This window comes from Oryza glaberrima, chromosome 10, assembly GCF_000147395.1.
Source record: "Oryza glaberrima chromosome 10, OglaRS2, whole genome shotgun sequence".
Taxonomy (NCBI): domain Eukaryota; kingdom Viridiplantae; phylum Streptophyta; class Magnoliopsida; order Poales; family Poaceae; genus Oryza; species Oryza glaberrima.
In genome coordinates, this window is record NC_068335.1 from 17,586,252 (window position 1) to 17,611,528 (window position 25,277).

A 25,277-nucleotide genomic window follows, 5' to 3' on the forward strand; every position below is an offset into this window, starting at 1 on the left:
TGAGATACGCAACCAACAAAACCCAACTCAACACTATTCAATATTCAAGCTATATATATATGTGCAAGTACAATTCGGATACTCCATTTAAGACATGGTGCATCTCGTTTTCACTTTTTTTTAAAAAAATGAATTGTTTCACGTGTAGCACTCCGTATTTATTAACAACGAAAATAAATTGAATTGTTGAGATTTCTGTCAAGTGGGTAAAGGAGCCGCAGGTCCGCAGCAAACCAGTAGCAATCCCCCAGCTAACCCCCCGCCGTCAGGAAAATAATTTCGCTCCTGCTGCACGATAGTGACGACGCTGTACGTACGGCGACCACTGCCTCGTGGCCCCCCCCCAACACGCAAGCACACGGTGTACATCCATGTGGGCCCCAGGGTCCATAGACCGAGCCCACGTAGACCACCCACCCTAGTTTTACCGCACATTTTTTCTCAGCTCATTCATCAGATTATTTTCTTTATTTTTTAAAAATATATTTAAAAACCCTTTCTATATTATAGTATTCTCACATTTGAAATAAACAAATATAACTGGATGTGACATACTTCACCCGTTTCATAATGTAAGACTTTCTAGCATTGCCCACATTCATATAGATGTTAATGAATCTAGTCACACATATATATATAAATGTGGGCAATGCTAGAAAATCTTATAACCTGAAACAGTGGTAGTATATTAGTATAAGTAGTAGTTTTTATTTATTTTAAGATGGTAATCCATCAATCCTAAGATATAAGAAATTTTAGTTAGATGGAATTATGATGCTACGAATATCCTTAGTATTAGAATGTGTCCAATTGAACCAAAATTTCTTATATCTTGTGGAACGGAAGGAGCACTAGATTAATTGTTTTAAATTGTTTATTAATTTTATTTCTATAAATATCAAGTGATTTTTATAGCTATTGAGATGATCTACGATGATAATAATCTTCTCAAACGCTAGGCAGCGCTCGCTAGCTTTCGCCAACTCCTCCTCCTCATCACGTCGCTACACAGGCTAGTGTAGCTCGCAGCGTGTACGAGCTGAGCTGAGCTAGCCCACTGCCACTCTCTCTCTCTCTCGCTGACGCTCCCTGGCCTTTAAAGCTGTCGCCTTTTGCCTCCCGCTGCTACTGCTGCTCCTCCTCTCTCTCTCTCTCTCTCTCTCTCTCCCGTGCTGTGATTGCTGCCTCGGGGTGGGCGGTGCGAGCTACATACAGCACACCGGCGGCGGCGGCGGCGAGGCTCCGGGAGAGGTCCAGCTAGGCGTGGTGGGTGGTGGGTGGTGGTTTCTTGATTTCTTGTGTTTGGGCTGTGTCGGCGGCGGGTGATGGCGGCGGCGGCTCCGTGCACCGGAGCGCGGGGCGGCTAGGGGCGGCTGTTTCTCTGAGGCGTCTCTCCCCCGGCGGCGGCGCTCCCTCCCCGGCCGGCCGGCCGGCGGCGGTGGAGGTATGTTGTGAGCTTCTCTTCTGCTGCTGTTCGTCGCTTTTGGGGTTTTCCGGGGATGGTTCTCCGCTGTTCATATCCTCCTTGCCATTACGGTTTTTCTAACAATTTTTTTTCATGATTTTTTGAGCCTTTGGTTCATCCAAAGCTTCAAACCCCGATTCTTGGTAGATTATTAATTTTACTCGATTTAAAAACCGTGCTCTTCGCCTCCAATTTCGCGACTCCCGCGGCGGCGGCGTCTCATCGCCGGCATTTCGCGTGCTTTGCTCTGCAGAATCGGCGGTTGATTGTAGTAGCTTGCCTTCTTCCTCTCTCACCCTTTTCTTTTTGCCCCCGTCTCAGTTTTAAGCCAAAAGGCGCCTCCTTTGCGTGCTTTTCCACGCCTTGTTGTTCAAGGGAGAGGAGAGGAGAGGAAGAGGCAAGCTTGCGCAATCGCACAACCGCCTGTCGATTTCTCTTTCTTTTCTCTCTTTCTTTCTTTCTTTCTTTTTTTCATTTCCCCCTTTCACATGTCAGGTTATTTTTTTTCTCCTCGTCTCCTGACGATTTCGCTTTTGCTCGAAATCTCCCAGGTTTGTTGTTGTTGTGTTGAAGGCGGATAAGAGGGGAGGCTTTGGTGGTGGTGGAGGAGGATGGCGGCGGCGGTGGCGATGCGGAGCGGCAGCGGCAGCGACGGCGGCGGCGGCGGGTACGACAAGGCCGGGATGGACTCCGGCAAGTACGTGCGGTACACGCCGGAGCAGGTGGAGGCGCTGGAGAGGGTGTACGCCGAGTGCCCCAAGCCCAGCTCCTCCCGCCGCCAGCAGCTGCTCCGCGACTGCCCCATCCTCGCCAACATCGAGCCCAAGCAGATCAAGGTCTGGTTCCAGAACAGAAGGTGAGCCTAATCATGCACACATATACTATCATACTAGTTTGCCCTTTTTTTTTGTGTGTCTGGATGTGAAATGTTATGGTCTTATGGATAAATTGGTTGAGAATGGAGCAATAGCAATGGTAGTGTTCAATTGTTTGCCTTTGTTGGTATTGTGAGGATACAGGAAGAAAGTTACTTGTTGTGGGGTTCTTGAATGTGTTTGCTTTGCAGGTGCCGAGATAAGCAGCGGAAGGAGGCATCAAGGCTTCAGGCCGTGAACCGAAAATTGACGGCGATGAATAAGCTTCTCATGGAGGAGAATGAGCGTCTTCAGAAGCAGGTCTCCCAGCTGGTCCATGAGAACGCGTACATGAAGCAGCAACTTCAGAATGTATGTCTTCGTGTTGTTGAGCTCACATCGTGCTTCGGGTGGAAAAGGCGCTGCCCTTTCTTTGTTTTCTCGCCTGCTCATATCATCTCTGTTCATTGTTTGCAGCCGTCATTGGGCAATGATACAAGCTGTGAATCAAATGTGACCACTCCTCAGAACCCTCTGAGAGATTCAAGTAACCCGTCTGGGTTAGTGAAATTTCCTTTGAATGTTTTGGTTTTGGGCAATTGGAAGCGGCTGCCCTCTATGGATTGGTTTGCCATTTTCTTGATAAACTAGTTATATGATTTTTGTCCAGACTCCTTACAATTGCGGAGGAGACCCTGACAGAGTTCCTCTCCAAGGCTACAGGGACTGCTGTTGATTGGGTGCCAATGCCTGGGATGAAGGTTGATTGCCAACTTCTCAGATTCACTCTGCCTGCATCAAATGACGTGTGCATTCGAATGTTCTAATTTGTGTTCCCTTTTCTTTGATAAGCCTGGTCCGGATTCGTTTGGTATTGTGGCCGTTTCACATGGTTGCCGTGGTGTTGCTGCCCGTGCCTGTGGTTTGGTGAATCTAGAACCAACAAAGGTAATAGCATACATCAGTACTTCATTTATTTATTTATTTTTAATTCTTAATTCTACAACAATTCCTGCTGTTTGCTTCCAAGAAAAAGAATTCCTAAACCAGCTTCATCTGCAAGTAACTATGCTGTTTTCATGCTGACATACTTTCGATCAAAGAAAAGTCCTTTAAAGTACCCGTCACAAGCACAACTAGCTGTGCTGTGCATACATGAACTCTTTTTTACTTGAGGGGCAGACTCCTTTACTAGAATGAAGAGTTGCCAAGTTTTCGGTCTCACGCCATCCACAAAAAGAAAAGTTCTCGCTCTCTCTGGCTTAACAGCTAAGGTGTTCTACATCCAAAGATTCATTGCAAAATCTTCTCTTCATGCATTTTGTTCCATGTTGGACATAATTCTTCATACGTATTTGGTTGATGTGAATATTTTCTAGAAAGCTGAAAGACTTTATTGTTTTCAGAAAATTGTTGGGAGATTCTTATAGTGTGCTATGCAGATCGTGGAGATCTTAAAAGACCGCCCATCTTGGTTCCGTGATTGTCGAAGTCTTGAAGTCTTCACAATGTTTCCAGCTGGAAATGGTGGCACGATCGAACTTGTTTACATGCAGGTGAGCGTTACATCCTAACTTTTTTCTTGAATTAAGTATCCCATCATTAATTTTTGCCACATGCATTCCCTTTTTATTTATCATTCTTGGCTTTTTCGCTCAGATGTATGCTCCTACTACTTTGGTTCCTGCACGAGATTTTTGGACACTTAGATACACAACTACAATGGAGGATGGCAGCCTTGTGGTGCGTTGAGCTTGAGCATCTTCATTTTATTTTAGTTTGCCTACATTGTAAATTAGCACAGGTGTCCTAAGTCCATGTATATTGCAGGTCTGTGAGAGATCATTGAGTGGTTCTGGAGGTGGTCCAAGTACAGCCTCCGCACAGCAATTTGTAAGAGCTGAGATGCTTCCTAGCGGCTATCTAGTGCGCCCATGCGAGGGTGGTGGCTCCATCGTGCATATTGTGGACCATCTGGATCTTGAGGTGTGATCTTCAAGTTCTGCATTCTTTCTAGTTAGATGTGCTCTGCATTTGAGTCATTATTTTTTTTATTAATTTATTTAGATTCCATTTTACAGGCTTGGAGTGTTCCAGAAGTGCTTCGGCCACTCTACGAGTCATCTAGGGTAGTTGCTCAGAAAATGACTACTGCAGTAAGTTCCTATAACATTTCCTGATCTGCTTTTCTCTTGACAATTCAATGATATTCTCTCTTGTTACATACATATATATGAAGAAATGCCCACTGTTTCCTTATGATTGGTCATTTCCTCAAGACCTACGATTGCATGGTGCAATCCCAATGTTAAGTACCCACTGTTTGTAGTTAGATTAGACGGTTCATACATTGTTCAGTCCCCATAGTAAGTATTACAACGCCTACACCTGAGAAGTGTTGACATATCACTAAATTCTTTGTTTCCTGAAAGTCTAATAGTTTTGGAGAGTTAAGGTTGGGGTAGTGCTTGAGCCTGTAATGTCAATTTCATCATTTTTTTTTCTAGAGGCTAATTAGCCTTATTCAAATAAGTATACTGAAGTGCTTTAAGTTTTCTTTCATATATATTCTAATCATAGCCCATCTTTGCATCTTTGGACTACTGAAATGATATTAATTTTCTTCGTCATATAATGATTACTCTTACTATAAAGGCACTACGGCACATCAGACAAATTGCTCAAGAGACAAGCGGGGAGGTTGTATATGCTTTGGGGAGGCAACCTGCTGTTTTGCGGACATTTAGTCAGAGGTTGAGTAGGTATGTCCAGGATATAAACTTCTTTCGCTTCTACTGTTTATATTGGATGTTTTTTATTCTAACACATTACTATGCCCATTTAGAGGCTTCAATGATGCTATAAGTGGTTTCAACGATGATGGTTGGTCTGTCATGGGTGGGGATGGCATTGAAGATGTGATCATTGCTTGCAATGCAAAGAAGGTTAGGAATACTAGCACTTCGGCCAATGCTTTTGTAACTCCAGGAGGTGTTATATGTGCTAAGGCATCCATGCTACTGCAGGTGAGTGTTAAATATAAATTTGTTTCTATCGATGCAGGCTGCTTAGTTTTCAGTGCCTAAGATGTGAATTCACTTACGTTTTGTCTTTTATTCTTAACTGTAACTTTTCAAGAGCTTACTTTTTTTTTTAATTTGCATCCTAGAGTGTCCCACCTGCAGTTTTGGTTCGATTTTTGAGGGAACATCGTTCTGAATGGGCGGATTATAACTTCGATGCATATTCAGCTTCATCTCTGAAGACAAGCTCATGTTCACTTCCTGGGTTGCGGCCTATGAGATTTTCTGGGAGCCAGATCATTATGCCACTTGCTCACACGGTGGAGAATGAGGAGGTATGCTGACAGATCTTTAACATTTCATAACTTGCTAGGTGCTGTTCCGTGACTATTTTCATTATTTGGTTTTTTTTATTTATATATAGTATCTTTGAATATGTTCTTATTTATCTAGTTTATTGTCATTTTTCCAATTGATGGTAGAGGATTTCTATGTAGCCTTCCATTGTTATTATTATGTCCCTTTAGTAGTTGGTCTTTGTGCTACTTTCCTTGTCTAGTAGTGTGGGGGATCCATTTGTCTGTTGTTCACAAAGTGAGCTTTATAAAAGTCTATATCATTTGGACAAAAACAACTGACAATTTGCATTTATACAAGATAAGATTTATCACTTTTCATGCTACTTTGTTGATGAGTTTTATCAACATACAGATTTTAGAAGTTGTCCGTCTTGAAGGACAAGCACTTACACATGATGATGGTCTTATGTCTAGAGATATTCACCTGCTTCAGGTAATAATTCTCTTCTTTCGGCGCTATCTGGTTTTCAAAAGAGCACTATTACCAATCGCAGTAAAAAAGAGCAAATTATTCTAATAATTAAGTCCCGTTGCAAGGAATTCCTAATGTACCTCCCATCTTGCCTGATCTTTCAGCTTTGCACTGGAATAGATGAGAAATCAATGGGATCCTGCTTCCAGCTTGTCTTTGCACCAATCGATGAGCTTTTCCCTGATGATGCTCCATTAATATCTTCAGGCTTTCGTGTTATACCGCTGGACATGAAAACAGTGAGTTTTTCTCATGTTAGCCTTTCTTTTTAAGTGCATTAGTTCTGTGTTGTATGGATAATTCTTGAAATTTTTCTGTTCTTTTTAACTCCCATGTAGTGCATACCATTTTTGGTAGCTTATGGGTTAAAAGCCTTCTAACTTCTGTAGGATGGAGATCCATTAGACCTGAACATCTTGTTTCTACCTTGTTACTTCTATCTGGTTTGATTTTCAGCAGCTAGGATTTTAACCATCAATGTCTTCCACAGGATGGTACACCTGCTGGTAGAACATTAGATTTGGCATCTAGCCTTGAAGTTGGTTCAACTGCACAGCCCACAGGGGATGCATCTATGGATGACTGTAATCTACGATCAGTGCTGACAATTGCCTTTCAGTTCCCTTATGAAATGCATCTCCAAGACAGCGTTGCAACTATGGCCCGGCAATATGTCCGCAGTATTGTTTCCTCTGTTCAGAGAGTATCAATGGCTATTTCTCCTTCTCGGTCTGGCTTGAATGCTGGGCAGAAGATAATTTCAGGCTTCCCTGAAGCCCCAACGCTAGCTCGTTGGATTTGCCAAAGCTACCAGTAAGTACATGTTTATTTCCTATATATCTTATGAATGCCTTTTGGTATTAATAGATAGGAGCTGCATTATTGCTCTATACGGCTATACCACTACCTGTCCAAAATTAAAAATATAGGACTATTACCAAATATTAACTTGTATTCAAGCTGATAAGGATTTGTGGTGTTTGCAGGTTCCATTTGGGGGTGGAGTTACTTAGGCAGGCAGATGATGCTGGGGAAGCACTATTGAAAATGCTATGGGATTACGAAGACGCTATTTTGTGCTGTTCTTTCAAGGTACTATAATTTTTCCCTTGTTCTTTTCATAATTTCCAACTTGTACATTTTATGTCGTTACATTTAAGTGAGAATAAGCTTTGCCTTTGTATGGCTCATATATTTGGCACTATATATTCTTTCAGGAAAAGCCTGTGTTTACTTTTGCCAACGAGATGGGACTAAACATGCTAGAAACATCTCTCGTCGCTCTCCAAGATCTCTCACTGGACAAGATATTTGATGAAGCCGGTAGGAAGGCCCTATACAACGAGATCCCGAAATTGATGGAACAGGTAGAGAGCCACTTGCGAAATCCCCATTTTCTTTTCCCCATGTAATAACAGCAATGTCCTAACTGCTAAACACAAACCAAGTAGAGATGCAAGAACTCACCGTAGCCACAGAGTAATCTTTCGATTTCGATTCAATCTGTTCTTGTTCAGGGTTACGTGTACCTGCCTGGTGGAGTGTGCTTGTCCGGGATGGGGCGCCATGTTTCTTTCGAGCAAGCTGTAGCATGGAAGGTGCTCGGAGAAGACAACAATGTGCACTGCCTCGCCTTCTGCTTCGTCAACTGGTCCTTCGTGTGACCCAAAATCCAATCCACCATGCTCGCAGTCATCGTCGTTGTCGTCAGATCTCCATTTTTTGCAATCTCTGTAGAAGAGAGGACACCAAACCAACCACAAACCTGTCAGCTGTTAGCTAATGATTCTACTAGCTTTTCTAGATCTTTGAAGGCAAAATGCTGCCGGTGCCTGTAAAGAGTGTGTGCGTGCGTGTGTGTAAATTTGGGCGCGTTTTGCACTAATTTGATCCGGGGTAAGGAGGCGCTGGCTGCTGCTGTGCTGTAGTTTGGTAAAAGTTGAGGACACTAACCTTGGATGGTCTCGAACTGTATGATGAAATTCCTAGCAGTAAAATTTCAACTTGGATCTGTGAAGATGAGCATGTTTCTTTTCCCGTTGGCTCTCGTATCTCGTTGCCGCAATGGGGGAGGTGATGTTTGGGTTGGATGTTTCGTCGCGGGGAAGGATTGGATCACCGGCGAGTCGCCGTCGGCGGCTCGGATCCGCCTCTCGCAGCGGCGGAGGCGGGCGCCGGTCCGCGGCTCTGTGGCTGAGCAGAGCAGCGCCGTGGCGGCGCGGCCAGCTTTTGGCGGCGGCGGCGGCGGCGCAACCGCCGCCATGGATGGTGTGGGGGTGGAGAGAGAGGCAGCGAAGGGCCACACGCTTTTCGGCCCACGGATCGGTAGCCGTGGGCCCGCAACCGATGTGCTCAGCCCAAGTAGCTGCTAGGAGTAACAAAACCTTTCAAGCACAGGAATCCATCTCCCAACAACAATTTCATGAGGCCAGGAAAAGACGCCTTAGCAGGATTTACAAATTACAATTTGAGATAATCCAAGAAATACCATTGATAAGTACTCAATTCAAAGAAATGTCATCGACGAGTATGAGTTCTATGAAATACCATCATACAAACGACATTGTCCTAAAAATATAATCGCCGTTAGCGTTCTTGAAAACCGGTTGGTTTTTGAAAAAAAATAGAAGTGGCTATACAACATTAGATAGTTCTTTTATAGAAAACTTTCAAATATAATTGCATTGTTCTTCTTGTTCTTTATACTAGTAACCCGCCTACCCAGTTAAACCTAGTCCATCTACCTAGCCAGACCCTAATTTGGAGGGTGATCACGAACGCATTTCGTGAAATTCAAATCTAAAGCAGTAAATTCGATTGAAAGTCGATCGAAACTGGTCCAAAATTCCCCAGTTTTCGACATCTCGCTGAACCCGGAGCCTCAGGCTACGTCTACGAGAAACGTGTTCGTAGAGACCCTTTACAACATTTAATTTCCTGTTGACTGTTAATCTTAAAGCTCCTTCAAACCTGAGAATTTTCTCTAGCTAAGATCCTGTCTAGATTCCAACTTTTTTCTTCAAACTTCCAACTTTTCTGTCACATCGAACTTACCTACACACAAACTTTCAAATTTTCCATCACATAGTTTCAATTTCTTCAAACTTCTAATTTTAACGTGGAACTAAACAAAATCTAAATTCCAAAGAATCCCTATGTTCCAAAAGAAAGTTTGTGATGCACATACATGCCTATCTCCTCCTCGGATCAGGCTTCTCTACCTTCAAACTACGTGTGCCTTTATCACTGAAATATGGGACCAATAAACCATGGTCGCACATGTCAGTGATAAAGGTACGATGTTTTGAAGGCAGATGATCTCAATCCCACTGTCGATGATATGAGCCCGGGAGTATCAGGTTTAGAGGGAGGAGGCTGCCCCCCGATGCCACGTGGCCCTCCCCCGAGGGGGGTCAGGCCTAAGGTGGGGTGGCGACCACTCCTTCCCCAAAGAATAGTCGGAAGAGGCTGCCCCCGATGCCACGTGGCCCTCCCCGAGGGGAGTCAGGCCCGAGGTAGGGCGGCGGCCACTCCTTCCCAGAGACTGGATGGAGGAGGCTGCCCTCCAATGCCACGTGGCCCTCCTCCGAGGGGGGTCGGGCCCGAGGTAGGGCGGCGGCCACTCCCTGGCCGAGACTAGAGGGAGAAGGCCGCCCCAGGCGCCACGTGGCTCCCCCCCGAGGGGGGATCGGGCCCGAGGTCGGGCAGCGGCCGCCCCCTCCCGTGACTAGGGGTCGGGCTCCCCCGACCCCCTCTCTAGGTCACCACGTACGGTGGGTTAGGTGTCCACCTCCAGGTGCTCACCTACCCGCATTTATGGCGTCCCGAGCGGTCGTGCCACGCCGCATTTAATGCAGTGTACAGTGCACTCAACCGATCTGTGACCGGTCGAATGACTGATGGGACCCAAGATGTCAGGCACACCATCGCGTGTGTCAGGCGACGTGCAGCCCGACATATCCCATCAAATAATGATGATGAAAGGTTCTCATCCTCTTATCCCAGCCGGAGTCGGTCCTCCCGCTCTGGCCAAAGCAAGGCTCCCGTTTCCCGGTGTAATAGGAGCCTAGAAGTCTTCACCCATTAAATGGTGACTGACAGGGGCACCCCCTGTGTCAGACGGCAAGATTTGACAGGCCCCATCATCAAGACGACGTGTGCTTGGCTTCCCAAGTCAAGAGACAAGACATGCATTTAATGTAAAGATTATAATACTTCTCCACCGGAGCTAGGTTAGGTTGTTGGGCCCATGTGGTAACCCCTTAAGGTATAAAAGGAGGTCTAGGCCTAGTGGTGGAGGGGGGACTTCTGAGCAAACTGGCGCTTGGGTCTCGCAACCCCAAGCACTGGTGTTCTACATTCAATCAATCATGCACAGGAGTAGGGTATTACGCTTTATAGCGGTCCGAACCTGTATAAATCTCTTTTGTCTCATCGTCTTGGAGGGGCCTAACCCCCTCAAGATCACACAGCTCCGCTCACCAAGCCATCAAATCTCACCCGCTGCCCCCGGCCGAACTCACAAAGGGGGGCCTCACGGTTCTCTGGTGGAGGAGTTCATTCTCCGACACCCACCTCCTCTTGCAGGATCTCGAGCCGCTGCAGCCTGCACTGCATTGCCTCTGGCTCATCAGCTTAGCTCCAACGGATCAACGCAGCGACATGATATTGCAGTCGTAGAGCTCAGCCTAGCACAGATAGCAGCAGCAGCACACTGTATGAGCACTATGCGTGTGCAGAGAGAGAGAGAGACATATGGCCGCAAGTCGCAATAAATTGTGGTTTTGAAGGAGGAGGGTGGGAGCCAGCAGCAGCAGCAGCAGCAGCAGCAGCAGCTAGCAGCCATTAAATTGGGCGCCCTCCGGTTAGCTGGCCGTCCATGCTGCCGCATCAATTCTCCTCCATCGCATTGCACATCGCATTGCATGCACTCGCTAGTGTAGTAGTAGTAGCTGCTATAGCTTCACCCCAATTATTAGCTCCGGTTGGCACGGCACAGCGAGCTGGAAAACGATGTCTCCTCTCCTCCTCCTCCATGGCGAATTCATTGCTGGTTAAATGGAGCAATGGCCATTGGCCACCTCTACATATAGTAGCACCAGGACTAGTCTGTTAGCATGTTACTCCAATGTTACCATCTCTGTTAGCACCCAAGGCTGAACACATACTATGAACCTGAATGAAAAGGTCCGTCCATATTCGTAGCACCAAGGCTGCGTTCGGCAAAAGGAGTTGGAAACCCACTCCCCTCCTTTTCCACACGCACGTTTTTCAAAACAGTTAAACGGTGCATTTTTTTTAAAAAAATTCTATACGAAAGTTGCTTAAAAAAATAATATTGATATATTTTTTAAAAAATAGCTAATACTTAATTAATCACGTGCTAATAAACCGCTCCGTTTTCGATGCGGGAAAGATTAGTTTCCATCCCTTGCTACCGAACACAGCCTAATATATGTCTCATCCGAATGTTGCTATATTTTAAAACGGAGGGAGCAGACGTGTTCAAAGTTATACTGCTGCTGCTCCTGCCAATCTCGTTGCAAAACCCTAACCGAGGTAGCGACCAATCGAGGCACTTTAATAGAAAAAAGTTAATGCGTGCATAGAGGGGGAGGAAGGGGGTGGAGTGATTGACATGTAGGGCATCCAGCCACGTTAAAATCATTTATTTACAGAAAAAATACGAATTACCCTCCTAAACTATCGTGGTCGGCCGAATTACCCCCTAAACCCGAAAACCAGACATCGTTTACCCCGAACTTTCAACACCGGATAAATTATCCCCCTCAACCCAATCCAGAGCAGTTTTGTTCTATATGGCGTACACGTGGCAATCCAGTCAGCCTTTTCTTTTTTTTGGTGGGTCCACCTGTCATATATACTCTATCACCTGTCTCTCTCTCGCCCCCTCTCTCTCGGGCCGTCGGGAGTAGGTCGAGCTGTGGCGGGTGGTCGGCGCGCACACGCCACCCGGGGAGCGGGTGGTGAGCGGCGAGGGCGGCGGGACGTGGAGCAAGGCGGCGACACGCCGGCACTGCGGTGTCCGTCCCCCTCCCCTTCCCTGCGCGAAGCCCACTGACCGGTTCCCCTTCCTCATCTCACACCGCCGCCCGCCCCCGCGTGCCGCCGTCCGCCGCCCAAGCGAGCCCCGCCTTCCCCATCGGCCGCTCGAGCTACCTCCTCCGCCGGCCGCCCGAGCGACCTCCGCCTCCGCCGCCGCCGCCAGCGCCCGAGCAAGCTCTGCCTGCCCCCACCCTCACCCGCCCGCCACCATTCTCGGTGCCGTCCGCGCGGCCTCCGCCCCCGCCCGCCACTGTCTCCCAACCCCGTCTCCTGTCGAGCTCCACCGACGAGCGCAATAGGGGAGGCGGGGCTCGCTCAGGCGGCGGATGGCGCCGCGACGGTGGGGAAGGAGGACCCCGCTGCCGTCGCCGCTGCCGCCTCGCTCCACGTCTCGCCGCTGTTCGTCGGACGGAGCCACCTAGCCACGCCCATCGCCGCTCGCTCGCTCGCCCACCACAGAGAGAAAGAGGATGAGGTGATTTATATGACACGTGGGCCCTATATTTTTTATTTTATTTTTTGACTGATTGGATTTCCACGTCGGCGCGTATGCCACGTAAGATTAAAACCACTTTGGAAGTGCTCAGGGGGGTAATTTGTCCGGTATGAATACTTAAAGGTGTAAAATGTCCGGTTTCGTGGTTCAGGGGGAGGGGGGGGTAATTCGATCGAGCGTGATAGTTCGAGGGGTAATTCGTCGAGGGGCAAAACCAGCCAATTTCACGTTGAGGGGCGGAAATCTAACAATTTGAAAAATCATTAACCGGTTCAGTTGGTGAGGGACTCAGGGCTAGGTTTTAGGCTTTAGCAAGTCTAACCGGCTATGATTTATGTGGCATCAAAACTTTGTTGGAAAGCTTTGAGTAGCTATAGCTTCTTTCAAATAAAACTCTTCACATAGTCTATATTCTCATGCATATCCTATAAATCTGTAGCTATATAATTCAGAAAATAAATTGAAGTCAGGAGCTAGAAAACCAAGATTTTTCGGATTCCCGTATAAACCGCTCGTCAGAATTTAAACGCAGGCTATAAAACTCTTGCCGAGAGATGCACTTAATAATTCAGAGGCAAATGATGTGTAGTTTCAACCACAATGTCCCGTGTTCAATCCTCAGCACGCTCACAATTTCTTCTTAAAAAAATTTGAGTGAAATATATGGCCGGTCCTTAAACTTGTGAGGTGGTGTCACATAGGTCCATAAACTTAAAAATTGCATATTTAAATCCGTGAATTTGGTTTAATGTACCACCCCCGTTCAATCGTCCTTTGACCACGTTTGACCGCCAATGTGGCATGCCACGTAGGCAACACTTTTGTGCTCAGCCCCCTTCACATATATCTTCGCACATAACTTGCCCTGACCAATGCATTTCAACCCAAATCTCGAAAAATATCCCTAAATCATCTAGGGTTTCGACGGTGAGGTTAGCGAAAGGAGACCAAAAGATAGTGGTTGTGGCGGTCTTGCAGTGACATTAGCGGCAGGAGGCAGCGTAGTACAGGGTACAGCAGGATTAGCGGTGGCACACTGCGGCCAGATTTGCGGTGGGAGGCAGCGCAATGCGGCTTGCACGCTAGGCATCCCCATGGATTCTACAAGCTCACCCTCGTCTTGAAGGGCCGGAAGAATGTGTTGTTGATCAAGTGCCTGTTATGTAAGGATAAGTTTATTTTGGAGTGTGGAGCAATAGCAATTGCTAATCGGAACCGTATTTTCTATACATGCAAGGAGAAGAATGAGAGGGGGGAACGATTTGATTTTTTTTTTTTGGATTTTGGTGTTACTATATATAGCTATAAGAAGATATATGCGATGTGTTGGGATGTGGAGGGGGCTGAGAGCAAAAGTGTTGCCTACGTGGCATGCGGTCAAACGCAGTCAAAGGATGTTTGGACCGGGGTGGTACATTAAACCAAGTTCATGGATCTAAACATGCAGTTTTCAAGTTTACGGATCTAAGTGACACCACCACACAAGTTTAGGGACCGGCCATGTATTTTACGCAAAAAAATTTATTTAAAGAGACGTCTTTCCCACCAAATCTCGTTTTATAAATCTCTTGCCGGTGAAATATGTGCGTTGAGTGTTCCGGACCAGAACGTTGCTAGAGCGACATAATTTTTGGCCATCTCACACCACAGTACCACCACTACTGCTGGGGTTAATCTCTCCCCTGCACCGTTGTGGTTTGTCTGTTTTCTCGTACAAGCAGTCAAGCAGATGCAGGCAGCACGCATGCATTGGCATTGGCCGCCCTATACGGCAGCACCGGCGGTTGGGTCAGCACACTGTAGCCGGGTCAAAACCCCCAGTAAGCCACGCCACCAACGCCTGTATCCCCAGCTGCTGCTGCTGCGCCACATGCTCTCCATGCATTGCAAAACCCCAAACCCCAGCTGCTGCTGCTGCTGCAATCCTGCAACGGCAACTTCCTCTGCTCCTTTCTGCAGAGGAGAGGAGAGGAGATCCATCGCTTCATCAGCAAGTGAGCAAATGATTATGGGTCTTTGTTTTGTTTTCTTGCCGTTGATTAGTAGCTGTTTAATTTAGTACTTACGGGGTTTGGATTGGAGCTCAAGCAGCAAGTACCAGCTCACAGGTAGGTAGGTTTGTGGTCACCAAGCCAGAACAGACAGACACTTGATTACTTTGAGCTAACCCCTCCCTCTCCCCCAGCCCTGTTGACAGGCAAATGATGTGATGTTTTTTTAAGGTAAGACAATGATGTGATGTTAATCGCGGAACTGAAGCAACCGTAAGCCACAACCAGCGGTCCCAAATTCGCTCATGGCCAAGAAGGGTCAGGGACCAGCTGCCAGTACCATGCAGCAATTTCTAACATCTCACACACTCATTCCGAAAGGACAAAAATTAGTGAGAAAAGATAGTTACTTCTACAGCTCTACTATCACCAACTTCTAAACATCAGCATGGCAAAGCAGGAGTATAATAGTAATAAGAGGATTAGGAGAATGACTAGGAGAAATTTTAGGAGGTAAAACTGCCGCCACATAATTTCCTTCCCTAGAGGCAACAACAATATCCACCTCATCATTGGGGGTAAAAGCAGACCACCAACTGCATATCCAGGGAAGTATAACCAACCATCCATCTCCAAACAACGGGCAAACCGCCTACCACTGCATGTATGTCTTGTCCATTTTTTTTCCCTCTCTTCTGAACAAAAAAAAAGCTAGGTGTCCCCTACGAGAAATGCAGCTTGCCCAGCGCCCCTAATCCGAACCAAAGGCAAACAAAACTAAAACAGAAAAGGGATGTGCATAGGAGGAGGCAGCTAATTACAAAATCTGACAGAAGATGACGCCCCATTCGTTCGTTGACGCTTTCTGAAATTATTTGAGCTCGAGATGCCTGATGATGTCCTCCACTTCTTCAGCATCCACCGGGAGATGATCATCCTTGGCGTCAGCGTTGTCGGCGTTGGCGGTCTTCAACTGGGTTTTCGGAAGAGAGTCCGGCGATGTATCAGCCTTGCATTGCACCACAGAAGAACCAGCAACAGGTTGTGAAGCTTCCTTGACTTCAGCTGGAGCCTCAACCTTAACCGGAGGCCTAATCGCTGGCAATGGAACCACCCCCTTACCGATTGACACTGGTTCATTCCGAGGCTGGAGTTGTACATCCTTAATCTGAACAGGGATCGCAGGTGACAGCGCTTCCTTCGGTGGCTGGGATTGTACATCCTTTATCTGAACAGGGATCACAGGTGAAAGGGATCCCTTAAGAAGCTGGTTTTGTGCATCCTTCACCTGAACAGGCATCACAGGTGACCGGGTTTCCTTTATTTGTTGGTGTTGCACATCCTTTATCTGAACAGGCATCATAGGTTTCGGCCCTTGGACTGCTGAAGGAGTAAAAAGAGGAGGAGCTGGCCTGATGCGAACCGGGGAAGCCATTCGAATTGGCGGCGGGTGGCTCATGAGAGGAGGAAGCTGTTGTGTCCGCGCACCTGGGGGTGGGAGAGGTGGAGCAGAGAAAACAGGGATAGAAGTCCTGACTGTGACTGGAGGAGCCATGCTATGGCAAGGCATACGGAAGTGCCCAACTGGGACATAAGGAGCCGCCTCTGCAGCGGGGAACCTTGACCTTGGATTTGGACTTTCAGTTGGCCGGAAAGGAGTCTGTGATGCTGCATCAGACGCTGCTGGTGACTCTGGCCTTGACCTTGAATTAGACTTGGGGCGAAATAGAGGGAGAATCTTCGAGTAGCTGGAGTGAGAGGATTGAGGAAATGCTGTCCTCCTCTCGGGCTGCATCGGAAATTTCTTTGGGAAGGGTGAAGCATGTGGATTATTGGCCATTGCCATCTTCTCCTTCAGGCGATAGTTGAGAAGAGCTCGAGCAATCCTGATCTGCTCCTGCTCATCATTGCTCTCAGGTTCATTTGATGAACTCGCTTCCTGACGTACCACTGTTCCAAATAGGAGAAATAAGTGGTATTATGCAATAGTAATGATACAATTCAACATATAACTGACATAGTAACATTGTAAAGAAACTCCATAGCATTAAACCGAAAAATGAATATGGACATAGAACTTTCAGTAAAAGTTCAAATAAGTACAGCTCCTCTGTACAGAAACCCCGACTAACAAAATTTGTGTGTGCCAAAATTGTGGCATTAACAGAAGGCAAACAAAAACATTCCTACCATGATAAAGTGGCTTTAAACATGAACTTTCTTGCAGTCATTTAGTGTTACCTTAATGTGGTTGCAACTTACATGTCCGGAGGAATGAATAAAGGTTTTGTGTGATCCTAAGTGTACGTAACATGGTGACAAATGTGGTGTTAACAAGCAACCTTGATCTAATTATTGTTCATACTAAATCAACAATACTTTAGAGTTGCTTGTCTTTTCCCAAGATAAGATCCAAAGTTGTCATATAATTCCTCCTGCTCTAATCAAATTGTCTAATATGGATATTACAGTCTATGGAGCATGGACCAGTACATGTCAACAACAAATTATCATCTAATCAGGTATTCTTCCACACAAACTAAAACAAACATTATGACCGCTAGATAAGTTCAAGCGCACAACAAACAAGTGCACCTAGCTAGATAAGTTCAAGCAAATCATTTATATTCTGAAGGACCTAAACCAAAACAATCACTTCTAAAGCCACAATGAGCATTTCTAACATACTGCAAAATCTTCCACACTTTTTTGTCAAACATGATTATTGCAGGAAAAAATTGAACTAGAAATGGCAACACTGTTTGTTTAACCAATGGTACAGTGGAACGAACTATGAAAGGAACTGGTGACAGTCACACTCACATTGTCTCAGAGAAGACCAAGCTGCTGAAGCAGCATTTTTTTCAGCTTGTTTCTTGTTCTTAGCAGGATCACCTGTAAATGTAATCCCAGCTAGCTCTACTGTGCATGTGAAAACCGGAAGGTGGCCAAGCCCAGATCGCTCTGTTGTATACGAAGGCAATGGTGCTCCAACCCTCTGTGCTACTTCCTGGAGAAGGTTCTTGTAAACCCCTGTTTCGTCCTGTTTAAGAGAAACATATCACAGTATGTATTAACTGACTGGAAAATTTACAGTACAAACCAAGGAATGAAACTTGTGGGTGCCAGATCATATTGCAAGGTAACATAAATCATAGAAAATGTAAAAGGTTAACAGACAGCTTGGCAAAATAGTTCATGACAGGAGTACAATGATGTCCATGTTAGCTAGTTAAACTTCCATTAATACTCAGTCTTGATTGAAACAGAAGTAACCAAATAAAAAAAAAAGAAGAAAAGGCACCAGAATCCTAAGGAAGATTGACTTCTGGATTAAGGTATTGCTGAACAGAACAATACTTCAAATGTAAGGATAATGATTTAAAAGAGGTTAAATATGGGGGGTGTTAGTTGAGCAGTCTGTGAACTGATCAGGTGATAATAAAGGGGCAATGAATAAGAAGGAACATCTATCAAACTAACAGAAACATACAAGTCAACTCCAAGTTAGCTAGGTAATTTAAGGATAAAATGAACCAAGCTTTTTTCATGTATATTAGTTAATAAAAATTGATACAGAGTGCAACCATCAGCACTTAAAAGACTGTATTGAGTTGACCGCAAGTTCAATTAGATTAATGAATCAGATGATACTTTTTTAGCATTGAGTAGCATATATGTAAATAAATTTTCAAGACACAAAAAAGAAATGCTATCATATTCATGGCAGCAGTACTGGAGTATAAGTGTAAGAACAATAGTTCCATGTATAGTCAGCTAGTGAGTTTACTATATCACTTAATTACTTACAAGGCCATTGTTGACTTAGTCAATTGATATGGTAACTTCTTCTGTAGTTAAATATTTCTTTTAGAGATAATGACTGATTTTGAAAAAAAAAAAAAGACAGATCGTCTAGCAAATGGTCAAATCAGTTTCTGTCAGTCAAAACCCTCAGTACTAGTCAACTATGAGGAGCTTTGAACACGCCTAACATTTGACCAGTTCTTGTTCAAAATCACTGTGACAACTAGCAAGCTTTTCTATTTTTGCAAAACTTTAGTTATTCATATTAAACGCTAACTGACAGCCGAAGTTTTTTTTTACAATGGCAATAAACAGTATGACCTTTACAAACAAGAAAATCTGATACCAAATCACCCCCATTTCAACAAAACGATCTCCATGCAGACCAACACACATCGGTGGCGGTCGCACCAAAAGGCCCAGCCTAAAAAGGCAAGAACCAAAGCGACGCCCCCGCACCATCACCACCACCACCAACAGCGACACGCACCAAATCCTCCCACGGATAATTTCCAAGTCCCCTTAAAGCCAGGACAGGGAGAAGCAAACACCGCACTAGCTAGGGCTGAGGCGGCAGCAGACCTCACCACATTCCCCCAATGGCAGCAGCACCACCATGGCACCATCCAACCATGAATCCATGATCCATCATCCATGGTGGCAATGGTTGCAATGCACTACAACACCTCCCGCCATCCATGGTGGGCTGTGTGGGGGCCTGCCCGCCACTAAATTTCCCCCGGGCCCACCGCCATTGACCTGCGATGCCGGGTTAGGTGCGGGCGGTCTCCAATTCAATTCCCCCCCTCACCCACTCCCACGCCCTCGCCATTAATACCACCACTATAAAGACCTAAACCTAATCTCTACTCCTCCCTCCCCCATCTCCTTTCACACTAATCTCCCCCCCTACGCGCTCGCTAATCCCACTACCACCCTCAAGTCAATCAACAATCGCGTATTCTCCTCCTCCTACTAGTAGTGGACTAGTGGTAGTGGTCGCATACGTGTTCTCATGGAAGGCTAGCCTTTCACTACCAAATGAGTCAAGTTCATACGGCCAGTTTTTAATTGCCCCCTCATTAATGCGCCATTATACGTAATCAGGGTTTAGCGGTTAATGGCACGGAGACTTTCGTGATTAGTACTCGTACTACCGATTTCCACACCCGCGGTAATTAATTAACGGCGTGAAAAGGGAAAGAAAAAAAAGAACGGAACCCTAACGGTAATTCCGAGGCGCGGGGTGTTGCTCCTGCTTCTTTTATTACCGCTGCGAAAGCGGCAATTAATGCGGGGTGTTAAATTCAAGTACCGTCGCCGTTACGTCGCGAGAGAGAGAGAGGAGCCCCATTTAACGAGAAATTAAAAACGGAGGGGGATTAATGGCCGGCGCGGAGTACGAGCTGATTAAGAGGCTTAATTGCGCTTAGTACACCGTGTTAGTGTGGGAAGTAAGCTGTGGTGTTCATTAAATTAACTCCGTGTCAAGGTAAACAAATTACGGTGTCAGGCTGTAGTCGTACTAAAAATAAAATATGGTGGATATTTGTTTATTTTAAAATAACGAACTGATTAAAAATTGAACGAACTAGTACTACTCGTACAGTGGCTTTTTCCATCGCTCGGAATCGAAGGAATCCCCACCTTTTGAGAGAGGAGGAGAAAAGTTTGCGGAATTTTTTGAACGCGAAAAAGATTTGCCACTTTTTCTCTCTCGCTGATTACTTGCTCCCAGTTCATGCCGCTGACGAGAGAGAATTCAACGGAAACAGATTCCCTCGAAGCTAGGACCGACGAACACAGAACAAGTGAACAACTCGGGTGGTTTCGTTGAGAAAACCTTCGAATCCGATCGAAAGTAGAGAAAACAAAACGGAAGGAAAAAGCGTTTTCGAGCCAGATTTCTCCCGTGTTCGCCAACATTTTGCTAAAAAAAACATCATAAAATGTCCCAAACCCTCGCGGCATGAACACCCAATCACCTAGGCACGGATATAGCTCACGACAATTCCACGACGAATCGCGGCAGCAACAACGGTAGCAGCGATGATTCGAGACGATCAAACGAGTAAGAACCCTACCAGATCCCCCAAATTCCGCCATGAGCAGCAACCACAACAAGAGGGGAAAAACGCGGCGAGGAAAGGAGTTGACGAGGAGAGAGGCGGTCAAACAGAGGGGAGGAGGGCGTGGGCGTACCAGGATGCGGGCGGCGAGTGAGTAGGAGGGGCCGCGGCGGGCGAGGGCGGCGAGGGCGACCTCCGCGGCGGCGTGCTCGGCCTGGCGGAGCGTGGTGAAGAACCCGGGGCTCTCGAACTGCTCGCCGTTGAAGTTGACCGCCGCCTTGAACCGCGGCGCGTGGTCCGGCCCCTCCCGCAGGCAGGTGTACGCCGGCAGGTTGAAGCAGCTCCGCTGCGCAAGCTCCTGGAGCTGGTTCTTATACATCGCCGCCGCCGCCGCAGCCGAGGCCGGCCGCCGCACCTACCCAACCGCCGCCGCCACCGCCACCGCAAGCCGCTCTTCGCCCCGGGACCCCCACCGCTGCTTCTAATGCCGGCCGCCGTGGCCGGAGAAGGAGGAGGAGGTGGAGGCTGCGCTGCCGCGAGAGATCTACCGAAGGAGGAGGAGGAGGAGGGGGGAAGTGTGGAGTGAAAGGAGATGGAGGGGAGCCGGTTTATATTTTTCTTTTTCTTTTGGATTTATTTTTCGAGGATGTTTAATGCGGGTGCCTGCGGTTACTAGTTTGGCTGGCAGGGGTGAGGATGACAGCTGGGCCCGCATACACTCTTTTATTTTTATTTTTTTTTTACCATTTGTCAAATTTAAAAGGATTTGCTGGTTTAAATTTGAAAGGATCGGCTGATTTATCATTCTATTCTATGGTTTGTAATGGCTTTGTCTAAAAAAAAAAAGTTCGACTTCAACGTGATTTTTGTGGTACAAAAAATAATTTTCCTCTCATTCTTGGCTTCCAAATAATAATTATCGAAAAAGTGAATGTATTTCAGTATATGTGAGTACTAAAAAAATACACCAAATGAATAGCACACGTAATCATATCTTGTGCCGATTTAATGTACTAGAATAAATATTTCAGTGCTCCTATTTCTAGCCGTTGTTAATTCTAGCTCTTGCCCATGTGTTTCTAACCGTTGTCAATTCTAGTCGTTGCCTAAGTTTAATGCGCCATGTGGAACATCAAGTTTTATTTCTCTTAAAATGAGTTTGATATTCTAGCTATTGTCGATGTTTAACGTGACAGGTGGAACACCAAGTGATAAGCATATTTTGGAGATATAATCGTTTAATGTGCTGAGGAATACGTTTTGAAATGATTGGATATATATTTTCTACTGATTACCATCCTTATTCGGTGTTCGTTCCCATTTTACACATTACAATCGTTAAATAGGGAAAAATATCACCTTATTTAGCATCATCCATCTATTTTTGAGAGGATACTCTAATGCGAGAGATCTACCGAAGGCGGAAGTTGAGAGGAGGGGGATTTTGGAGTGGAAGGAGATGGAGGGGGAGACAATTTTGTTTCTTTTGGATTTATTTTTGGAGAATATTTAATGTTGATGCTTTACGGTTACTAGCTAGGATGGCAGTGGGAGGATGATATGTTTTAAAAGGATTTAAAATTGAAGAAAATCACTGATTATCATTTTATCCCATGGTTATGAACTTATGATGGCTCTCTATTAAAAGGAGTTCGATTTGAATATTGTTTTTTCTGTGATATTGAAGCGCTCTCTCTCTCTCTCTCTTAAAAAATAGATTGATTTAAACGTTGGTTGTTGTACTATTTTTTTTAATTTTATCCTACGATTATGATGGCTCCTTTTTTTTATTTGAAGCGTTGGCTCTTGTGATGTTGAATTCTATTTCTTCTCATTTTTAGTTTTAAGTACATACCTTTACTGATATTGAATTGCCTCCAAACAATGGGTGCTAGATGAGCGGTTGCATTCCAGAAGACACCAATAGTAACACATATGCTCTGAAAATCTGTTATTGGAATGACACGCATCATCACAACTGTCCTGATTAAATGTACAAGATTAAATATTTCTTGTTGCCATTTCTAGCTGTTGCCAGTGTTTAACGTGCCAAGTGCAATATTAAGTGATAAGCATATCTTTTAGATATGGTCATTTAATGTGCTAACGAATATGTTTTGAGAAGATTGAATTCTAAACTAATTGTCATTGTCATTTAGAACTATTCCTATTTTACAAATAACAATAGTTTAATAAGGAAAGTATCACTTTATGGAGCACACATCCATCTATATTTTCTTTGTTATTTATATGTTGGGATATAAGAAGGCTATTTGAGAGGAGCGGGAGTGAAGTGTGGAGAGGAATGTGATTTAGTTTTGTTTTTTACTCATTTTGTGGAAGGAGTTAAATGATGGTGACGATGATTATAAGGTGGCCTCCCTATGGAAGGATGATAACTGGGAGATGGAAAAATGCCACACTTTTATTCGTCATCAAATAGTAAGGAAAATGTGAAGCCCACTTTTTTGTCCATGATAAACATTCTCCCGATAAAAAAAGTTGATTTGAACATTGATTTCTAATATTGAATTCCTTTCTCTCCTTTTTGGTTTTAGATAATTGCTTAGCATCAGATTATTCCCAAAATAATTACAGATACTAGAGGTTGCTACAAGAGAACTACCAAAAGAGAATATGGAGGACGAGGAGGCAGTGAAGTGTGGAGTGGAAGGAGATGGAGGGGGAGGCGATTTATTATTATTTTTGTTATGGATCTAGTTTTGGAGGAAGTTTAATGCTGGTGCCCCCACGGTTACTAGTTTGCTTTAGGTAATTGTATTTGCTCATATTGAATTGCTTCCAAACAACAATTGTGTGATTGCATTTCAATATACAAGAATAGTAACAAATTATCTCAAAATGTACCAACTGTTCAATGACATGCAACACCACATATTGTCCTGATTTAATGTAATAAAATATTTTTTCCATGATCCCATTTGTAACCGTTGTCAATTTTAGCTATTGCTAGTGTTTAACGTACCAACTGGAACAAAGTGATATCTCTCTTAAAATGAATTTGATTTGAATGTGATTCTTGTGGTATTGATTTTTTTTCTCTCATTCTTTGCTTTAGGTGATTGTATTTGCTCATATGAAATTGCTTCCAAACAACAATTGCCATGCAAGTGATCGCATTTCAGTATACATGAATAGTATCACATTCTCTAAAATGTACCAACCGAATGACACGCACCACCACATCTTGTCCCGATTTAATGTACTAAAATAAATATTTCCATGCTCCCATTTCTAGCCCTTCTCAATTCTAGCCGTTGTTAGGTGGAACACCAAGTAATAAACATATTTTGGGGATTTAGTTGTTTAATGTGCTAAGGAATACGTTTCGAGTTGATTGGATATATGTTTAATATTGATTACCCTATTAGGAATTGTTATATTTTATATTGATTACAATGGTTAAATAGGGAAAAAGATCACCCTATTGAGCAACATCCATCTAGTTTTGAGAGGCTATTTGACGGGAATAATCCCCTCGCTGGAGAAGGTTGCTCTACTACGAGAGATCTACCGAGGAGGAGGAGAGGGGGATGGTAGTTTGAAGTGTGGAGTGTAAGGAGATGGAGGGGGAGACGATTGTTTTCTTTTGGATTCATTTTTAGAGGAAGTTTAATGATGGTGCTCTCGGTTACTAGTTGGGTTGGTAATGGGAGGATGATAGCTAGGCCCGCATACATGCCTTTTGTTTACTATTCATCAAAATTAAAAAGATTAAATATTCGCCCCGGACGCTCCCCCTCCCCCCCCCCCCCCACTGCTGCTTCTAATGCCGACCGCCGTGGACGGAGGAGGAGGCTGCACTGCTGCGAGAGATCTATAAGGGGAGAAGGAGGGGGTGAAGCGTGGAGTGGAAAGAGATGGAGGGGAGCCGGTTCATATTTCCTTCTTTTCTTTTGGATTTATTTTTCGAGCATAATTAATGCGGGTGCCTGCGGTTACTAGTTTAGCTGGTAGGGTGAGGATGACAGCTGGGCCCGTATACACTATTTTATTTATTTTTTTTACCATTCGTCAAATTTAAAAGGATTTGCTAGTTGAAATTTGAAACGATTGGATGATTTATCATTATATCCTTTGGTTTGTAATGGCATTGTCTTAAAAAAAGAGTTCGACTTCAACGTGATTTTTGTGGTACAAAAAATAATTTTCCTCCCATTCTTGGCTTCCAGATAATAATTGTCAAAAAAGTGAATGTATTTCATTATATGTGAGTACTAAAAAATACACCAAATGAGTAGCACACGTAATCATATCTTGTGCCGATTTAATGTACTAGAATAAATATTTCAGTGCTCCTATTTCTAACCGTTGTCAATTCTAGCTATTGCCTATGTTTGACGTGCCATGTGGAACATCAAGTTATATTTCTCTTTTATTAAAAATAGTTTTATTTGATTGTGACTTTTTAGGTATTGATTTTTTTTTCTATCGCTCTTGGCTTCAGGTAATAATATTTGCTCATATTGAATTGATTTCAAATGACAATTGCCTCTCATGCATTTAAGTATACGCGAATGGTAACGCAATCTCTAAAAATATACCAATTGAGTGACACGCATCACCACATCTTCTCCCATTTAATGTACTAGAATAAATATTTGTGTGCTTCTATTTCTAGCCGTTGCTAATATTTGACGTGCCAGGTGGAACA

The 25,277-nt window shown here is 44.7% G+C and overlaps 2 protein-coding genes across 3 annotated transcripts; one reads left to right on the top strand and one right to left on the bottom strand.

Annotated features, from left to right (window-relative positions):
* The first annotated feature begins 1,020 nt into the window (after positions 1 to 1,020).
* Positions 1,021 to 8,206, top strand: LOC127786453 (homeobox-leucine zipper protein HOX9). Of its 2 annotated transcripts, XM_052313865.1 has the most exons (19): positions 1,026 to 1,444; positions 2,017 to 2,321; positions 2,532 to 2,691; positions 2,797 to 2,879; positions 2,990 to 3,080; positions 3,172 to 3,267; positions 3,762 to 3,875; positions 3,979 to 4,062; positions 4,150 to 4,305; positions 4,401 to 4,475; positions 4,975 to 5,081; positions 5,165 to 5,345; positions 5,489 to 5,677; positions 6,054 to 6,134; positions 6,278 to 6,412; positions 6,664 to 6,986; positions 7,160 to 7,265; positions 7,391 to 7,540; positions 7,691 to 8,206. In XM_052313865.1, exons 2-19 carry the CDS (start codon positions 2,077 to 2,079, stop codon positions 7,835 to 7,837), a joined length of 2,523 nt encoding a protein of 840 aa, XP_052169825.1. In that variant the 5' UTR covers positions 1,026 to 1,444; positions 2,017 to 2,076; the 3' UTR covers positions 7,838 to 8,206. The 2 variants fall into 2 exon arrangements, with proteins under 2 accessions (XP_052169824.1, XP_052169825.1); XM_052313864.1 differs by having other exon boundaries at positions 1,021 to 1,444; positions 2,532 to 2,879.
* A 7,024-nt stretch (positions 8,207 to 15,230) lies between these two features.
* Positions 15,231 to 21,188, bottom strand: LOC127752549 (double-stranded RNA-binding protein 6). The gene is made up of 3 exons (XM_052277958.1): positions 20,736 to 21,188; positions 17,550 to 17,769; positions 15,231 to 16,676 (listed from the first exon to the last, which is right to left on the bottom strand). The coding sequence occupies exons 1-3, from the start codon at positions 20,979 to 20,981 to the stop codon at positions 15,598 to 15,600; spliced, it is 1,545 nt and encodes a 514-aa protein (XP_052133918.1). The 5' UTR covers positions 20,982 to 21,188; the 3' UTR covers positions 15,231 to 15,597.
* Positions 21,189 to 25,277: the final 4,089 nt, after the last annotated feature.

Excerpts from the sequence above, each read along its gene's own strand:
- LOC127752549 (XM_052277958.1), bottom strand. The coding sequence starts at position 20,981 with ATGTATAAGAACCAGCTCCAGGAGCTTGCGCAGCGGAGCTGCTTCAAC. Across the intron at positions 17,770-20,735 it reads CACTCGCCGCCCGCATCCTG|GACGAAACAGGGGTTTACAA; the intron begins GTACGCCCACGC and ends TCTCTTAAACAG. Across the intron at positions 16,677-17,549 it reads TTGGTCTTCTCTGAGACAAT|TGGTACGTCAGGAAGCGAGT; the intron begins GTGAGTGTGACT and ends TATTTGGAACAG.
- LOC127786453 (XM_052313864.1), top strand. The coding sequence starts at position 2,077 with ATGGCGGCGGCGGTGGCGATGCGGAGCGGCAGCGGCAGCGACGGCGGC. Across the intron at positions 2,880-2,989 it reads GATTCAAGTAACCCGTCTGG|ACTCCTTACAATTGCGGAGG; the intron begins GTTAGTGAAATT and ends ATTTTTGTCCAG. Across the intron at positions 6,413-6,663 it reads TACCGCTGGACATGAAAACA|GATGGTACACCTGCTGGTAG; the intron begins GTGAGTTTTTCT and ends TGTCTTCCACAG.